At 33.4% G+C, this 19,372-nt stretch overlaps 1 protein-coding gene and 3 long non-coding RNA genes across 5 annotated transcripts; 2 read left to right on the top strand and 2 right to left on the bottom strand.

Annotated features, from left to right (window-relative positions):
- Positions 1-3,294: 3,294 nt before the first annotated feature.
- Positions 3,295-5,981, bottom strand: LOC146898824 (uncharacterized). Its single transcript, XR_015021638.1, has 3 exons — positions 5,803-5,981; positions 3,783-3,923; positions 3,295-3,681 (listed from the first exon to the last, which is right to left on the bottom strand). It is a non-coding gene; the product is annotated as an uncharacterized LOC146898824 (long non-coding RNA).
- A 145-nt stretch (positions 5,982-6,126) lies between these two features.
- Positions 6,127-8,570, top strand: LOC146898823 (uncharacterized). Of its 2 annotated transcripts, XR_015021639.1 has the most exons (3): positions 6,127-6,628; positions 8,010-8,248; positions 8,331-8,570. It is a non-coding gene; the product is annotated as an uncharacterized LOC146898823 (long non-coding RNA). The 2 variants fall into 2 exon arrangements; XR_015021640.1 differs by having other exon boundaries at positions 8,010-8,570.
- Positions 8,571-10,351: 1,781 nt separating this feature from the next.
- LOC146898822 (uncharacterized) lies at positions 10,352-10,999 on the bottom strand. The gene is made up of 2 exons (XR_015021637.1): positions 10,877-10,999; positions 10,352-10,758 (listed from the first exon to the last, which is right to left on the bottom strand). It is a non-coding gene; the product is annotated as an uncharacterized LOC146898822 (long non-coding RNA).
- Positions 11,000-13,495: 2,496 nt separating this feature from the next.
- On the top strand, positions 13,496-13,969 carry LOC146898821 (E3 ubiquitin-protein ligase SIRP1-like). The gene has a single exon (XM_085736623.1). The coding sequence runs from the start codon at positions 13,496-13,498 to the stop codon at positions 13,967-13,969; it is 474 nt and encodes a 157-aa protein (XP_085592749.1).
- The last annotated feature ends 5,403 nt before the right edge of the window (positions 13,970-19,372 follow it).

Genomic DNA, 19,372 nt, shown 5'->3' with positions numbered 1-19,372 from the left:
TGTGATTGTCCTTTCCAATTATCCCAAATTCTTATCCCAAATTTCCAACCGGTCAAGTCTAAGGAAACAACATCCATTCGGCTTTCCAGTGCCATATGTACACGCTTATACATTAAGAAATGCTCCATTTGTGATAACTTGCAAAGTCTATCTCATTCATGCTCATATTATTTTTTTCTTTTTACTTCCTCCGTTTTAAAATGGTGTCGTTTTAGGTATTTACACATATATTAAGAAATGTAATGATTAAAAGAAAGAGAATGATTATTTTACCAAATTATCCTTATTAACTATTGGTTAGTTTTAAAAGTAATACTTTGGAAGTAGTGTGCAGAGTATTAATTTGAGGGTACAATTGAAAAGGAAAAGTTATTATTGCATTGAAAACTGAAAGTGACATTCATTTTGAAACAATTTTTTTTTTGCTAAAGCGACACTCATTTTGAAACGGATGGAGTATTATATTCTCTATTGTTTTTGTCTCCTCAAAAAAGGGAAAACAATTTGTTCTAAAAAGTAATCGTCAAATATCATTTTTCATTTATCTTTGGTGTGTTTCACACCTTAAAACAATTTATACCAATTACACAACTTGGTTATTATTATAAGTAAAAAAACTGTATTTTACATTCATTTAATTAATGATGTATATGATCATTTAATGAATGAATTTAAAATATTATAATAGTGACCAGATGATATAAATATTTAAGATATTTAATCATTTAAATTTATTAATATAATCAATATATATTTTTTGCTAAAAAGTTTTTTTAAGTTTTTTTTTCATTCAGTTATTATACTTTATGAATGATTAAAGTATAAAATTTTATTTTATAAACAAAGTAAAAAATAATAGATAAGATTAAAAAAAAAGGATATATTTTTTGCTAAAAAGTTGTTTTAAGTTTTTTTTTTCATTCAGTTATTATACTTTATGAATGACTAAAGTATAAAATTTTATTTTATAAACAAAGTAAAAAATAATAGATAAGATTAAAAAATGGATAAAAACAAAAGTGTTAAAAGAAGACGAGTCCTGATAGGTGAACACCCTAACGTGGCAAACACCCTCCTACCTCCACACAAAAAAAATGACATGTGGCAATGTGGGGCCCACACTCCCACAGCTCTTTCCAACCATTCTCTCTCTCCTCTCTTTTCACGTTCTTCTTCTTCTTCTTCTAAGCACCCAGATTTTTTATTTTCAAAAAAAAAAAAAAACCATATTCTTTCTTCATCAATATCCCCACTCTCTCTCTTGCTTCCACAACAAAATCCATAAATAGTACAACACAAGAGTAAAAAAACAAAACCAGATTCATCAGCATAACCAAATTTACAACAATGCTTCTAAGTTCTTCAACACCGGTGATGAATCCATGGATTCCACAAACAAAATCAAAAGATCCATCTTCTGAACCTGAGTTTCTTAACCAAATTCGGAAATCCAGATCTGTCACTCCGGATGCAATTTTCGGCGAGTTAGTTGAGTTTAGTTGGGACTCCGATTTGTTTCTGATAGAATGCAACAATGGTAAAGGCGATGGATTTGTTGAACTAGGGTTTTACATTATTGTTGAATTAGGGTCATACATCTTTTATCTCTTCCTCGGTGATTCTTCCATCTGCATCTATGTCAACCCTCTAATCAAAATCAATGTTGGTGATATGTTTATGGAGCATTCAACAAATAGAAAAGTTGGTGATATGTTTATGGAGCATTCAACAAATAGAAAATTGAATCAAAAGAAACACTTAGAAGATCGTGGGTTTAAGTTTTGAGTTTAATTTGGTTTAATTTATGGGTTTTTGTTAAATCTGTTAATTACTGGGTTTTTCTATTCCGACGTCGTCACCGTCGTTGATACAAAAGGTGGAACTGTTGATGCAGATCTGGGTTTAATTGTATGACCACATTTTTACAACTACGTGACCACTATTTTTTCATAAATTAGAACTTGTTTGTCCTTAGGCGTGATAAACTTGCCGATTGTAAAACAGGTTATTTATGGTTGGAAATGTTTTTAGTGCAGTGATCAAATGAGATTATGCGTTCGATTCGCCTAAAACGAAATTATTTACATCTGGAAAATATAAACTAGCCAAATATATGGTCTGTATGACCACATTTTTACATATGTGTGACCACTATTTTTTTCATAAATTAGAACTTGTCCGTCCTTAGGCGTGATAAACTAGCCGATTGTAAAACAGGTTATTTATGGTTGGAAATGTTTTTAGTGCAGTGATCAAATGAGATCATGCGTTCGATTCGCCTTAAACGAGATTATTTACATCTGGGAAATATAAACTAGCCAAATATATGGTCAGTATGACCACATTTTTACAGATACGTGATCACTATTTTTTCATAAATTAGAACTTGTCCGTCTTTAGGCGTGATAAACTTGTCGATTGTAAAACATGTTATTTATGATTGGAAATGCTTTTAGTGCAGTGATCAAATGAGATCATGCGTTCAATTCACCTTAAACGAGATTATTTACATCTGGGAAATATAAACTAGCCAAATATATGGTCAGTATGACCACATTTTTACAAATACGTGACCACTATTTTTTCATAAATTAGAACTTGTCCGTCTTTAGGCGTGATAAACTTGCCGATTGTAAAACATGTTATTTATGGTTGGAAATGCTTTTAGTGCAATGATCAAATGAGATCATGCGTTCGATTCGCCTTAAACGAGATTATTTACATCTGGGAAATATAAACTAGCCAAATATATGGTCAGTATGACCACATTTTTACAAATATGTGACCACTATTTTTTCATAAATTAGAACTTGTCCGTCTTTAGGCGTGATCAAATGAGATCATGCGTTCGATAAAATGGTTACGCCTTTGTAAAATTGGCTTAAACACATGAAAGAAAAAAAAACATGGTTACACCTTTGTAAAATTGTGGTTACACACTTCAAATATTTGGTTATACATAATTTTCCTGTGAAAACAATATTATTTTAAGGCGAGTTATCACTGAAATATCAAAAGTGATAAAATGTAGTGAAAACAATATCATTTTAAGGCATTTTAAGGCGATATATGTATTCGAGTTTAAACTATTTACTCATTGTTTGATGATAATAAAGTGAGGTGAATGATCTTCATTGTTTGACAGACTTTAGGAAAACTATGCAAAAATGATTTGCGTTTAACCATTTTTTAACAAAGGTGTAACCACATTTTATTTTCATGACCAAATTGTCTTTATCACTATTTCACATGATATTAAGAGTTCAAGAAACATAGAATCTATATCTTTTGATATTTTAGTGATAAATTTCCCATTGATTTACAATAAATAAGGAATGTTTACAATACCTTAATATTACACATCCAAGTCAAAACATTACAAAGAAATCTGTCAATTATCAAAGAATCACTCATTCTTTCTTGAGCCACTATATCATGTTATGGTCCTTCTCATACACTTTTCATCTTTTCTTCTAGTACAACCAATCCCTCCTCTTTGTTATACTGGTAATACAAGACCTTGACTTTCATGATTCCAAGATCTTTCTTATCTTTCACCTTGGGTATATCAAGTCATGACAATTGACAACAACCTAAATTGAAGCTTCTTTTCAGTTTGTACTGTACCTGATACAATATGGTTCTCCTCTTCACGGTTCCAACATATTCCTCAAGATATTCCTGCACGTGATATATAAAATTTGTTTTTGATATTCATCCTAAAGATAGCACATTAACACAGATAACACACCTAATCTTTTATGTTAACATGAGAGACTTACACTAACATGAGCAGTTGCAAGAAAAGAAATAGACATATCAACATAAACATTCATGGGGAGACCATTTCCATGGATTACAGCCCCTCCAACTTCACTCACAAAAGTTGAAATTGCACCATTAGCCAACTTTCCAGTGTTGTCCTGTAAGAGAGGTGAAAGTAACAACCTTTTACCATTCAATTCTATATAGAATAATCATGACCAGTTTTTCTTAAATTTAATCTCTAATATCCAAGTAAGATTGTATGACCTCTCACACCCTTAACTAATAAAGGATTATTATTTCTATCTTTGAAATATACATGCTCATATATTTATACAAATATCAAATAGGAAATAAAAGATCAATAGATCAATAAATTTGCACGCTTTACTCCTAGAAAAATCAATAGTTGTGTTAGATCATCAACTAGTAACAAACAAAAGATTAAAGAAAATCCAAATCGCAAACAATCCAAACAACATTCAACAAAAATCGCATGAATCTCCTTTTTATTTCAAGTAATTTTACGACAACCCGACGACAAAACCCAATTTCTCTGGTTCGTGCTTCGTAGTTATTTTATTGAGAAGGTTTTCCTCTACGGTTCGCAAATCCACGAGATATGTATTCCTCTAGATACACAAATCCAAGAGTACATTGAAAGTGAAAAACAACCCATCAACTGGAGGAAAAGGCTAGTTTGAAACTTAAAAAGTCCTGCCACAGAGCAAAAAAGCAACGAAGACTAACTAATTGAAACACATCCTAGAAATCTCACTCATAAAAATCTACATGTCATTAATCGTAGAAATCTGAGAGACAGAACCACAGTTGTATACTATAAGCTAAGTTTGAAGCAAAGTAAAGACTGAAGTGAACAGGTGCATTTGTTGATAACAAATTTTATTTAAGTGCTCAAAGTTTCCGCAATTGTCAATGCTACCTGAAAGATACACAATTTTGACAACCATGCTTCACATTACTCTACACCAAAGTTTAGAAACAAAGTAGACTAAAGAGAACAGGTGCGATTGTTGATAACGCATTTTATTTATAAGCGCTCAAAATTTGATAATACTGCCTGCAAGGAAACACAATTTTGACAACCATGTTTTACATTACTCTAAGCTAAAGTTCAGAAATAAAGTAAAGACTAAAGAAAACAGGTACATTCGTTCATAACACGTTTTATAGGGACAGTCGTTCATAACACGTTTTATAGGGAAGTGGCCAACACTACACAGAAAAAAAGAATTTTGAGAACGGGGTTTATAACTTGTATAGTAAGATCCTATCCAAATAATATAAAACCATAATTCAACATATTCATATATGCATATAAAATAAGACTGATAAGAAAACACGACCCTAAATCATCCTCAGAAAATTTTAAAACTCAACATATGATGGCATAAGTTCTTGGAAAAGGACATCATAGTGATGTAAAGCTCAAACTATAATGGAGTTCATAGAATGGCCAAACCAATTGTGATTATGAATCTATTATAGGCAAAGGCTAATTCCATGACTGAAACCCATGACCTAATGACATGACTATATAACTCTAACCATTGCACTGGCACCGAGGTCCCCTTCCTGGAAGAAAACAGCCTAATTGCTAAAAGACACAACTTCTTAAAACCCTTAAAATTAAAACACTACAAGTAAACAACTCAACTACTAAATATCTGTGCTGAAGAAAAAGGAATAGAGACATCAAAGTGGCGAACAAAACAGGAACAGAAAAATACAGGGCGACTCACAAACTTCATGTCTGGTCACCCAACTCAATACGCTTACATTTGTGGAGTATCACTAATTACAGCATCTCTCCCTGTTTCATGTTTCCCCAATGATCCGATCCCATCACAATGGTGTATTGTTTAATTCCATGACTGAAACCCATGACCTAATAATGATTTCTATGTTTAAACTTGAAATTAACAATGGTGTATTGTTTAATTTGAATCTCTTGAATTGAAAATGAAGATTCGACTTCTCAATGCATAAAAAAGAAAATGGGTATCAGAATCTTACCGAAAATCTTGTCGTAGCTGATGAGTTGTTGCAAACCCTAGAACCTTGCGTGCTTGGATTGCGAGAGAATAAGATAAAAGATGAAAATTATGGCTTTGAGATTGCGAGAGAAGATGATGTTGACCTTGAATCGATTGTGGCTCTGAGGGTTTGTGAGATTGAGACCTTCAAACACGGTTGAGAGGGAGAAGAAAGGGAGATCTAAGAGAGAGAAGAGGGTGAGAAAGAGAAAGTTGTGTGAAATTTCAAAAATACCCTTGCCACATAAGGGGTGTATGGAAGAGTGGTATGGAGAAGGGTGTTCACCAATCTTTTTCCTATTAAAAATACCATATATAGTATGACTACATATAGTTACTTATAGATTGTAACCAAAAAAAAAAGGAAAAAGATTCATAAACACCCTTCTCCATACCACTCTTCCATACACCCCTTATGTGGCATGGGTATTTTTGAAATTTCACACAACTTTCTCTTTCTCACCCTCTTCTCTCTCTTAGATCTCCCTTTCTTTCTTCTCCCTCTCACTCTGCCTCTCACTCACCTGCCATCACCACTGGTCGCCGCCGCATCCTAGTATACCACTCCCATAACCGGTCGTTCCCACTTTCTCCAGAACACGGGAACAACCAAGGAAGCGTTTCTTTTCTCCTCACCCTCACCCACCGGCGGCACATCACTCACCCTCACCCACCGTCAATCAGTCCGCAACCGGCGAATTCTCCGTTGAACTCAAAGCCTCCATCTCCTCTCTCAGCATCAATCTCTTACTCTGATTCTTCATTTCTCTCAATCTTTATACAAACCCTAAAACTGTTAAAAAATTGTAAGTGTATCTCTGTTTTTTTTATTTATTTTTGTTAGTTAATTAATTTGATTTTTTATTTTGTTTTCAATTTCAATTTTCCCATAACCCTAATCAACATAAAAGGGGTTTTTTGATTTTTGATTTTTGTCAATGATATTGAACGTATAGCTTTATAGCATTATGTTTTGATTTTTGATTTTTGTATGTTATGGGAATCATTGGTGACTTGAAAAGAGGCTCCTGAACATATAACATTATGTTTTGATTGAGGATAGAACAATTGCTTGGTTTGATACTCAAAGTAGTAACATTCATACTATGGCTTAAGAATATAGAGGTTTCTGATGCCACTGAAATTCCAAATCCTGGTCACTTTTAGTAGTTTCTAATTTGTTTGGCAGCCCGTAGTGTTGCTAGCTAGATTCCATAGTACTTTATAAGTTATTTGAATCAACAATTAATGTTCAATTCAATATTCATTGTCATATTCACATGTTACTGCTGCCACTGGTGCAAGAAGTGTCCTACCCAGACTTAAACTTTGAAGTTTCTAGTTGAGTACAATACGCATTCATTTGGCTATTTTGAACTTGAACACCTTCACTGCACCTCTCAATTGTGGAATATTCTTTCTGGCCTGTATCTAATGTAATGTTGTACATAGAATTCGCAATGTCCTAAAGGCTACCATCCAATTTGCACTTACTAGATATTTTTTACTTTTTTTAATTTCTTATTATTCTATATTTTATATGACTACATCTTTAAAAATTGAATGCTCAAACTAGAAATTTAACTTTCTGCTATGGCTTTGGTGTTTGCATAAACTACCATTCAAATAGTAAGCTGCAATTAATAATTGGTTCATCCTTGAATAATTGGCAAATTGGCTTAGGTAGTTAGGCTTGTCCAAATTATTTCATATGTGTGTTTGAATTTTATCTATTAATGTATATGGTTTCTTGACTGTGTATTCCACATAACTATCCCTGCGTTGTTAAAAAAATATAGATTACCCTGTAATTGCTCTCTCAACTACTTCCTCGGTAGAAATTTGAAACTCATATCCCCTTTGGAGTTTTGATCAAGCACTTCACATCTCTTCATCCTCCTTCCGTAGACTTTATAATTTTGGGTCCTGGTGCCAGACCCATAATAGTCACACATGTTGATGTTGTTTCCCTTTTCTTCTGAAACCAACCACATTATGTAACTCATTACCTTTACAACTTTTAACAAAATTGGTTTGCTTATGTTTTCTCTGATAGACATATAGCCTAATTGTTTGGTGGAACATTTGTTATTTGTATGTTGTTCTTGTTCTTGTATCATTTGGTTTTGATTCTTTCTATATCGCAACAAAGGTCATGTATTTAAACAATTTTTTTTTTGATGTTAGACCAGACAAATTGTCAAATTGATCCAAAATCCTTGAAATTTAGGAAGAACGATTATGGCAAGCCTGAGGTGTGTCTTTCTATTCTTAATTATTTATTGTTTGTAACTTTTGAAAGATTGCCTTTGTTGCAAATATTTCTCTCTATGTTGCTTTTCTTATACATTTCTATAAAAGACATACATGAATGACGCAAGATGGGCCATCTGAAACAAAAAATTCATGTGGCAAATGAAAGTAATGTAAGTACACTTAGATTTGGTTTCAAAGTTTGTATAACTGTCCCAGACTAAAGCCATAGATGTGTAAATGGTTCATTTTCAGGTACAGTTAAGGCATGTTTTTGAAACGAAATCATTGATAGAAGTCAATAAAAACTCCGAGTCAAGCTCAGAAGAATCAACTTCAAGCAACTACGTTCAATTTTTTGAATTTTATTTTATTATGTGATGTACTAATTCGGCCATGTATATGATATGGCTAACTTATTTAGTTTTAGTTTTATTGTTTGAAGCACTTATTCCACCATGTAAATGATATGAGTAAATAGTTTAAACTCGAATACATATATCGCCTTAAAATGCCTTAAAATGATATTGTTTTCACTACATTTTATCACTTTTGATATTTCAGTGATAACTCGCCTTAAAAGAATATTTATTTCACAAGAAAATTATGTATAACCAAATATTTGAAGTGTGTAACCACAATTTTACAAAGGCGTAACCATGTTTTTTTTCTTTCATGTGTTTAAACCAATTTTACAAAGGCGTACCCATTTTATCGAACGCATGATCTCATTTGATCACTGCACTAATAGCCTTTCCAACCATAAATAACCTGATTTACAATCAGCGAGTTTATCATGCCTAAGGACGGACAAGTTCTAATTTATGAAAAAATAATGGTCACGTATTTGTAAAAATGTGGTCATACAGACCATATATTTGGCTAGTTTATATTTCCCAGATGTAAATAATTTCGTTTTAGGCGAATCGAACGCATGATCTCATTTGATCACTGCATTAAAAGCCTTTCAAACGATAAATAACTTCTTTTACAATCTGCAAGTTTGTCACGCCTAAAGACGAACAAGTTCTAATTTCTGAAAAAATAGTGGTCACGCACCTTAAAATATGTGGTCACACAAAACATATATTTGGCTAGTTTATATTTCCCATGTATAAATAATCTTGTTTTATGCGAATCAAACACATAATCTAATTTGATCACTACACTAAAAGCAATTCCAACAATAAATAACTTATTTTACAATCTGCGAGTTTAGCACACCTAAAGACGCGTTATTCTCACCCGTTACACGGCATTGCCTCCAATGACAGGTTTGCCAATGCTATGTTGTACATGGCAGAGGAGGTTGCTTCTGGCTGTGCTGAGGTCCTCAAGCAAATGCAGGAATTGGATGAAGAGATAATCTAGCCAAATATAAACTTGCCAATGCACGAAATTATTTACATTTGGGAAATATAAACTAGCCAAATATATGGTCTGTATGACCACATTTTTACAAATATGTGACCACTATTTTTTTTCATAAATTAGAATTTGTCCGTCCTTAGGCGTGATAAACTTGCCGATTGTAAAACAGGTTATTTATGGTTGGAAATGCTTTTAGTGAAGTGATCAAATGAAATCATGCGTTCGATTCGCCTAAAATGATATTATTTACACCTGGTAAATATAAACTAGCCAAATATATGGTATGTGTGACCACATTTTTAATATGCGTGACCACTATTTTTTCAGAAATTAGAACTTGTCCGCCTTTAGGTGTGATAAACTCGCAGATTGTAAAATAAGTTATTTATTGTTGGAATTGCTTTTAGTGAAGTGATCAAATTAGATTGTGTGTTTGACTCGCCTAAAACAAGATTATTTATACCTGGTAAATATAAACTCGCCAAATATATGGTATGTGTGACCATATTTTTTAATATGTGTGACCACTATTTTTTCAGAAATTAGAACTTGTCCGTCTTTAGGCGTGATAAACTTGCAGATTGTAAAAGAATTTATTTATCGTTTGAAAGACTTTTAATGCAATGATCAAATGAGATCATGCGTTCGATTCGCCTAAAACGAAATTATTTACATCTGAGATATATAAACTAGCCAAATATATGGTCTGTATGACCACATTTTTACAAATATGTGACCTCTATTTTTTCATAACCACATAACCACAATTATTTGTGTTCATATATAGTACAACATTGATACATGAACAATTATTTTTTTACAAGCAAACATGTATTCAATTAAAGATGGTTATGCATATTAGTACAAGCAGCAGAGACTGCGGGTTTAGGGACATATCCCACCCATGAGTTAGAACCAAACCTTTTTCAACTCCCACTAGGCTATGGGCAGCAACAATCTTAGTTCTTTTAATAAAAATAACAGTACAATTGTACAGAGTAGATAAAATGTCTATGCAATCTAGAATAATATTTTATATCTCAACCACCCAAATAAGACCTTGGATACATTTCACCGTGATTTCAGACTCAGTTTCAATGAGGAAATGTCCATCTTGATTTGTTGTGAGGATCCATTGGAGACACCACTGAAGGGCTAATGCTTCGGCCAGAGCAGGGAATAGTTGCCTTCATTCTAGTTTTGTTGCAGCAAATTTCAGGACTCCTCTATGGTCTCTAGACTACTATTCTCCATATCATTGTATCATCCTTAAAGCATCCTCAATCCACATTCAAATTCAGATTCATCACACCTGGTGGAGGGGGACACCAAAATTCAGTATCAGTTCTCACTAAAACAGTAGCTATAGGTGAAATAGCTATTTGGATAAGATTCAATTGCTGATTTTGGAGCACCATCTAGTTCCTAACCTGCCAAATCTTCCAGAAAGTGATACAAAAAAATTGAGCTGATAGGTGATCTTTTTTATCATCTAACCATACATCCAGACTTTCAAGCACAAACGAGTAAGCACATGATGTCCTTAGGTAATTTGATTGACTCTACTAGCATTGTCGAATAGAACTATTATAACTATATATAACCAAAATTTTGAAGAGTATAACCAAAATTGTACAAAGGCGTAACCATATGTTTTCTTGCGTGCAAAATTGGTAGTCTATAAGTTTACCATACTCATAACAGAAAACTAATGCAATTAAGAGTCCAAGAAACATAGAATATATATCTCTTGATATCTCTGTGATAAATTGCCATAGAATGGTATTGTTTTAGCAAGAAAACTACATATAGCTAAATATTTGAAGCGTGTAACCACAATTTTACAAACGCGTCACCATGTTTTTTCCCGCGTTCAAAATTGGTCGCAAGTTTACCAAATTACGTTTTATCATGGTAGTTAGGGTATGTCGGACCATTAAGCTGCGAGTATTGCACGCATATGCACAGTAGGACAAGCAACACACACACATAGTTTTTTAGCCAATGCGATTCAAAATCAAAAATAGATTATCTTCATCCAAAAAGAAAAATGATGTCTTCATGTCTTTATTGTGATTCAATTAGAACTGCATAGGATTTCTACTTTTCTGAACCGACATTATCTCAATTTAACATTCATTTAAAAATGCTTAATTAAATAAACAAATCAAAACATGTCTTTGTTAAAACGATAACCATCATAATCAATAAACCTTATTGAGTCTACCAAATAATTAGGAATAAAATAAAGCTACTAAGAGACCAACTCAATCTCTAAATTCATTAAACAAAACCTTCTTTATCAGTAAAACTTGTACATAAAACTCAAAAAATTCAACTCAACCCTAACCCAATCTTTTTTACAATAACCATGTAAATAAAATTCAAATAAAACCAATCTCTTTTACAATCTCTTCTCGCCCATTGAAGAGGCAAAAAAAAAAAACTCACCTTTATGTTGAAGCAAATGGGCAGATTGAGGTAATCGCCGATGAAGCCAAGTGGAAGGAAGATCAACCAATGGCGACGGTGAAAATGGCGGAGGAAATCGAAGGTAATTAACTATTTCCACAACTAGTTTTAAAATACCTTAATTTCAGTCTTTAATAAACATTGTACCACTGTTCCTTAGAGAGAAAACTCAGGCGAGGGAGAAGAGAAAAAGAAAAAATGCAGATTAGATTTGAGGGGAAGGAGAGAGTTCAGAGAGGGTGAGGAAAAAGGAAATTATTTATGGTAGTTATTTATGGTTGGAAGGGAATCAGTAATGATAATGGTGTTGGTGGTGGGGCCGACAGCGGCGGTCGATTGGAGAAGAGAGTGCACAAGGAAAAGAGAAGAGAGGGATGAAGGAAAAAGGAAAAGAGAAGAGAGGGATGAAGGAAAAAGGAAAAGAGAGACAATAAGTGGAGTGTGAGGCCCACATTGTCACATGTCATTTTTTTATGTGGGTGTAGGAGTGGTATTGCCACCTATGGTGGTATACCTATCAGGACTCAAAAAAAAAATATAGTTACTTATAGAAATTGATATGCATGTATCATTACGTAGATTGTGGACGCACATGTTATCATTACGTAGATTGTGGACGCACATTTTATTCATATTTAATACGGGACCTATTTTTGTAATTTATGAATGTGCCTATATTTTTATGGGACCTACTATTTTGTAGTTTATGCACGTTTCTGTATTTTTACGAGGATTTTTTTTTGTAATTTATTCACGTCTCAATATTTCCACAAATACTTTAGAAGAGAAAATATTTTTTTATAATTGATACCCGTGCCTATATTTTACTTATATATTAATACGTAGAACTATATTTTCGTTGTAATTTATACGCGTGTCTATATTTTTACTCATACTTAAATGAAAAGTTATTTTATTTATAATTTATACATGTGTCTATATTTTTACTCATATTTATTATGTGGGTCTATTTCTGTAAAAAATTATCATATCGACATCGACTTTTTTATATCGATACATAAAAATTTGCTTCCACAAATATAACCCGCAACCGACACGGTGCAAATATTTAACGAATTTTTCTACAATTGGCACAGTGTAAATATTTAACGCATTTTTACATATATAAAAAAATTAATAGAAACATTGTGACAAATACACGAGTCTTTTATGGTAAACAACTTAGCCGTTCAATGTGGTTTAGACTTGGACCATAACATTGTGATAAATCAATTAGAGAGAGAGAGGGAGGGAGGGAGGGAGGGAGAGGGGAGAGAGAGAGGGGTTTAACAAGAAAAGATTAATTACTTCCTTTCAAAAAAAGCAAAAACAGATTTACTAGCAAATTAACCCAAATGAAATAAAAAAAATAAATAAATAAATCAAGAAGCTTCCAAGCAAGTGCGTAAAAACCCTAGTTCTGTCTGTCTATATAACTAACTATTATAAGAGGATAGACACTCACTTATACCCTCAACATAATAATAATATCAACGACGAAAAACACTTTCTCTGTTGTTTCAATATTATCGCTCTCTCGATTCCAAGTTTGCAGTAAGTCAGTAACGAAAAACATAATGAACAGAGTTCGTAGTGGTTTCGTACCCTTTTCGATTGTAGACAACGTTGCTGTGTTTGATTCTTTTGTGGTTCAACCCCACAACCACAACATGCTTTCTTCTGTAATACCTACAACAACACCAATAACAATGAATTCAAATGTCCGTCTGGGACCAAGAAGAACAAGGATCAATCCACCAAACGTTCGTGGTGTTTTCAATGCTTCAGTTCTTGGGGTGCATACAAATTTCGGATTGAATTATGCTGGTCGGAACTTTGCTGAACAACGTGAACCACCAACAACAGGGTCGGATGCTTCGAAACCCGACAGTGTAGAATCCACATGCTGTATATGTCTTTGTGACTTGTCTGATTCTTCGGCAGCAGTTCGGATGCCACGACATTGCTGTTCTCACGTGTTTCACAGAGATTGCATCCAAAAGTGGATGAGTGTCAGAAGAACATGTCCTTTGTGTAGGAAGAATGTTTAGTTACAATATTAATTCCTAATATTAATGTAATAAGCAGTTTATTTGTTATAGCTTAGTATTTGATGAACCAATGTCGTATGTTTTCAATTATTGGAATGAATGAATGCCTCTTTTTTCACTTTTCACATTGTATATTCTGAGGTGCTATTTTACTAATGTTGTAGCCGTTTTTTCATATGGTTTGTTGCTGCTTGCTTCTTTTTTGGATGTTGATGTGCTGAAGTAAAAAGGGACTGATCATAACGTTTGTTTATTTTCTGCTACTGATGATTTGATGTTCTATGTTATGTAGGTGCTATTGTATTTGTTGCAGGGGATTTTTATGTATTGAAATGTTGTTAATGTTGTTGATGTTGTCGTCCTTCGGATGTTATGGCTGGTTATCTATCTCTTTGTGCGGATGCTGAAATAATGATCCTGTGTACATTATACCAAGAGGTACCATTGGGAGTGTAGATGATTTAGATTAAAAGCTTGCTCTAACTTTGATACAGAAAATTTTACATCCTATAATCATTGACTCTGAAATAATTGTTTTGAAACAAGTACATGCTTGGATGCATCTTTAGCTTAAATAATTGTCTTGTGCAGTAAGCCAATGGTTTGCTAATGCTTTGGATTGTTTGGGAGTAGATGTTTGGACCGTTAAGGAGAATAACTGTCTTTGGCTGTGTAAGTTTTACAAAATTTTGCAGCTAGAAAATGATGTTCCAAACACATTATTTTCTGTAGGTTTACATATGTTGTTTGGTCTTCTGTCAATGATGTTCCAAACACACTATTGTTCATTAATATGCACGCATCATTGCAGTCTCTTTTATTACATTTTGCACTATTTTCTAGCTCAGATTGTGTATTATGTAAACTAAAATGCAAATAGAACTCTATAAAATTTACCATTCCAAAAAAGATCTATAAATATTTGTGCCTCAATTTCATCACAATTGATAACACAGTTTCCTTTTTTAGTCTAGAGATATTGAAAGATCTGTGCCAAACCTGAGAGCTGCACGCTAATTGTAAATATTTATACTGACGATTTTCCTATATTGTAACTACTTTAATTGAATTGCATGAAGAAAAAAAATGTTCATTCATATAATTTCTAACCCCAGCTCCAATGATCATCTAGTTATAGACATGATTTAGATATATGTACGTTACTTGCTCAACATAAAAATCGCAACTCGGAATATGGAATTCAAAGGTATCAAATAGGAAAAAATATTCTTAATCATAGACCTACAAGGAAATACACGATCAACCAACATTTCTCAAATTCAAAAAAAAAACCAGAAGAAATGGCCTCTTATTTTGATTTATCAAACCGAGAGATCTATGAATAAGGATCAAAATGCATATAAATACAAATGGTCCAATGGGAGTAAGAATTTCCAGGAACAATTGGACCATTTCATTTCTGAGCAGAATAGCCGTTTTCAAGTAGTGTTCGATCGATTTCAAGTAGTGTTCGATCGATTACATATGACTGCATATTCGATTGATTGGTCTGAGGTTATTGATAAAAAAGATTTGTCTAAGTCACTTTATTTCTTTTGGTCCAAGTTTCTTCACTTCCTTTTTTCTTTGTGAGTTTCGGTTATATCCCCGTTCATAGATCCGAGATCCACATCTATGAATTGAAACGTCCGAATGATCCACTCGGGAATCAGTTGTTAGAATCAATAGGCCTTCAAATCGTTCATTTGAAAAAAAGGAAACCCTTCTTATTGGATGACTTTTATATTTCTAAAAAATCAAAATTATCCTTCAATGAAGGAACAATATCACCATTTTTGTTCAATAAGAGACAAAATTGGATATCATTCCATACTAGAAAGAAGAAAAAGAAAGAAGAAGAGAAGAAGAAAGCGCAGGAAATCTTTTTATAACATGAAATCTTTTTATAACATGGATTTCTCAATGATATCCCACGATCAAGAGAATTGGCGGAATCCCCTGAAACCATTTCATAGAAGTTCATTGATATCCTCTTTTTTAAAAGCACATCGACTTCGATTCTTTAATAATCAATATGCGGGAAGGTCCTGTAGCTGGCACATTCATAGGTTTTTCCTCGATTCATTCTTCCATGAATCGTTAAAAAAAAGTGCATCAAAATTCAGGATCTAATAAATCGAATAATTGAAAATGATTCTTGAAATTAACGAATTTGTGAATCCCGAATACCCAACTGATTTATTAATTTTTTATAATGTATTTTATTTTTCTTTGATAAATAAGACAGTAGTCGTTGCCGTTTTCCTAGAATTATATGTAAACCCCTTTGAGATAAATAGTCTTTTGGGTGTAATTCCAAATGTGAAGTAAGTCTTAGTACCCTTATTATGAAAATTGAATACTTGAAATTCAACTGATCCGGGGTTTTCTTCTTCTTCTTGTTTTTTTTTTGTTTGTGAAATAACAGGTATAAATGAATTTTTTATCATAAAATGAAATGAAAGCTTTTCTCTCCCCCTCGTTTTTGGTAGATATTTTTATTGATCAGTAATAGTAATGACACTAATTTTTAATTTTGTATATAAAATTATCTTTGTAACACCCATACCAGACGTATCTAGAAAGTCTGGCACGTGCGTTAACATTAGTAATGGATACATTAAAATATACAACATAAAGAAAATTACATTCGAATGAATATTATACAACAAATTGCGTTCGTACATTAATAACATAAACATCTCAATCATAAATATAATTTCATCCTTAAAGTCCCAAGCATCCTGCAGCGACACGAACGCACACACTTGCTGAAACATCCATCCGACTTCAAGCTTGAATAACATCCTGCTTATCTGAAACAAATAAGGATTGGGATGAGACATAATGTCTCAGTGAGTTCCCCTAAATCCTAGGCTATAGGCAACCTCAAGGGGAAACCTACGGTCACCATGTGTCTACATTACAACCTGACGGTTGATTATACGTGTGTGGGGACTTGCATACTTAGACGGTAGTGCATACTAGAGCCGTCATAGTCTTATCTCACTTGTTATAGGCTTCTCTTCCTATACGTGTCATGGCGGTTGAGGGGAAATCTAAAACCGCATTGCCAAGAATACACTCTACGTATCGAGGCTTACACATAACATATCATGACACTAATCTAAACCGGACGATTAGGGGAAACCTAAGATCGTCATCGGTATCATGTTCTTTACTTGCTCTAATCCATGCCTTGTACTTATCATGTAGCATCTAATGCTCTTGTTCTTGAACATAAACGTGCATGGAGTCATTTTCGCATAAACATAAACATAACATGCATATTCGTATCTAAGTTCATTCATTATGTTAGCGTTGAACATACAAACATTATCTTGATTCATTTTACGGATAGTCCCGGGTGGAGTAACCCCGAGAACAATCCCATACATGACTGATGTACGTACATCGGACTCCCTCGGTTTCGTGCGGGTCCCTTGCGGCTTGAACCGTTCCCCTTAGGTCGAGAACCTCCCGTATCCCCCTGGCGTGGATAACAAGAGACATGAGCACCTACGTCTTGTTACTCAGTGACATGTGGGTCCCTTACGGCTTGAACCATGCCCATCATGAGAACCCCTTGTATCCCCCTGATGTGGATAACAAGAGACATGCCACCTACACTTATTAGTCATGGTCTTGTCATACACGTAAGCTAAACATATACATACTTGATCATAAGCGAAGAGAATACACTTCGCGTCTTATCATTCTAAGGATTCATATCCTATACTTGCCATAATTATCATTCATGCTATTTTTCTAGTTCTCAACCCTATGTCGAGGCTCTACATTCATTCCCTTTCTTAATTCATTGCTACCCGAGTAATATCGGCTTAAACTCTTTTGATTCACTCTTGCCATTCTTATTAAGTTTGCCATGATTCTCATTTCAAGAATCGTTTGATGTTATGTGCATTGCCTAGATGTTGTTTTGAAGTTATAAAGTTATAAAACGTTGAAAGAAAAGCTTCGGAATGCACCACGAACCCTGAACTTGTCCAACAGGCCAAAGCAAGTTAGCCAAGTCCAGAGAGCTGCGCTAATAGCTCAGCTGGGGCGTGGCTCATCCTGAGAATTTCGCTATTAGCGTAGATTTCGCTAATAGCGTGGCTCTTCGGGTCTGAGATACAAAATTTCCAGTTTTGACCCAAAACTTGTCCAGTTTAATCCTGCAATGCACCATAATCATCCAACAACATATATATACATTTATAAACATATTTCATGGCAAACTAACATGTAATTGACAAGAATTTATCAAATGTACATTAAGGTTTAAAACCTCTCATAAACATAAATCACTACTTTCTAACATGAATTTACACAACCAAGGGAAGGTAAACTATCTATGGAACTCACCTAATCATGTTTTCTTGCTTTCCTTCAAGATCCAAGCTCAAACCCTAGATTCCTCTTCATTCTTGATCCACCATTTTTCCCACCAAACCATGCTTAAATCCATGCTTCCTCTTGTTTCTTGCTTGCTAAGCCATGCTTGATCAGGTATTAAAGAAGTTTGGATGACTTAGAGAGGAGAGGGAGGCGAAATTCCTAGAGAGAAGGGGGAGAGAAAGGTTTTTTCCAAAACCTAGAGAGAGAAGTGAAATGGGAAAATGAATATTTTGGTGCCAAAACCACTTATATACTCCCTTGCGCGCAAATACTTAAATGCCCTTCGTCTCAGACGTGTTTACTTGACACTGATACACAAGTCCATATTTAACTGATACCACATAATATTAGCTTCCCTTGCACTTAACATTTTTGTCATACTTGCTTTCCATGAATCTTAGTCCTCTGATACATTTATCAGATAAAATTTCCATTAGCTGACGAGCGGGATGTTACAATCTTAATTTTTTTTTCAAATCAATTATATTATTATATTAGTAAGGAATGTAATTCAAATAGATAAAAAAAATACTATATTTATTAATTGAATAAATAAAAATTCTATTGTCTTGTCTATTTCAAATAAAAATAAGACCATCGCATTTTTTTTTTATTTAAATTTATAGTGCAGAGATTTTAAATTTGTATCATATCATATAATAAGTTTGAGGCTGATATAGAGCACCGAAGGTAGGAAATCTCTCTTTTCCAAGTGTAGGTTTTTCATAAAAAAATGTGAAAAACATAATTTTTTATTTTTTTTGAAGGATGAAAAACATTATTTGAAAGCCTGAAAATTTGCATAACTATATATAGTTGATAGTTTAAAATCTATAAATTTTGTGCCATATCAAAGTTCATGTTTATTTTTTAACCATAAATGTTAATTTTCATCCTTCATACACAAGCAAATATCCAAGTGACCATGGATGACTACACCTTTTTTTTTTTTTTGTTACATGATGACTATACCTTTAATAAAATAGAATTTTCAGTTTTTGT

The sequence above is a fragment of the Medicago sativa genome, chromosome 8 (genome assembly GCF_051527215.1).
Source record: "Medicago sativa cultivar Bolivia chromosome 8, Bolivia_mono, whole genome shotgun sequence".
NCBI lineage: Eukaryota > Viridiplantae > Streptophyta > Magnoliopsida > Fabales > Fabaceae > Medicago > Medicago sativa.
Note: the sequence above shows the minus strand (reverse complement) of the source record. Positions and strands in the feature narration are given on the sequence as shown.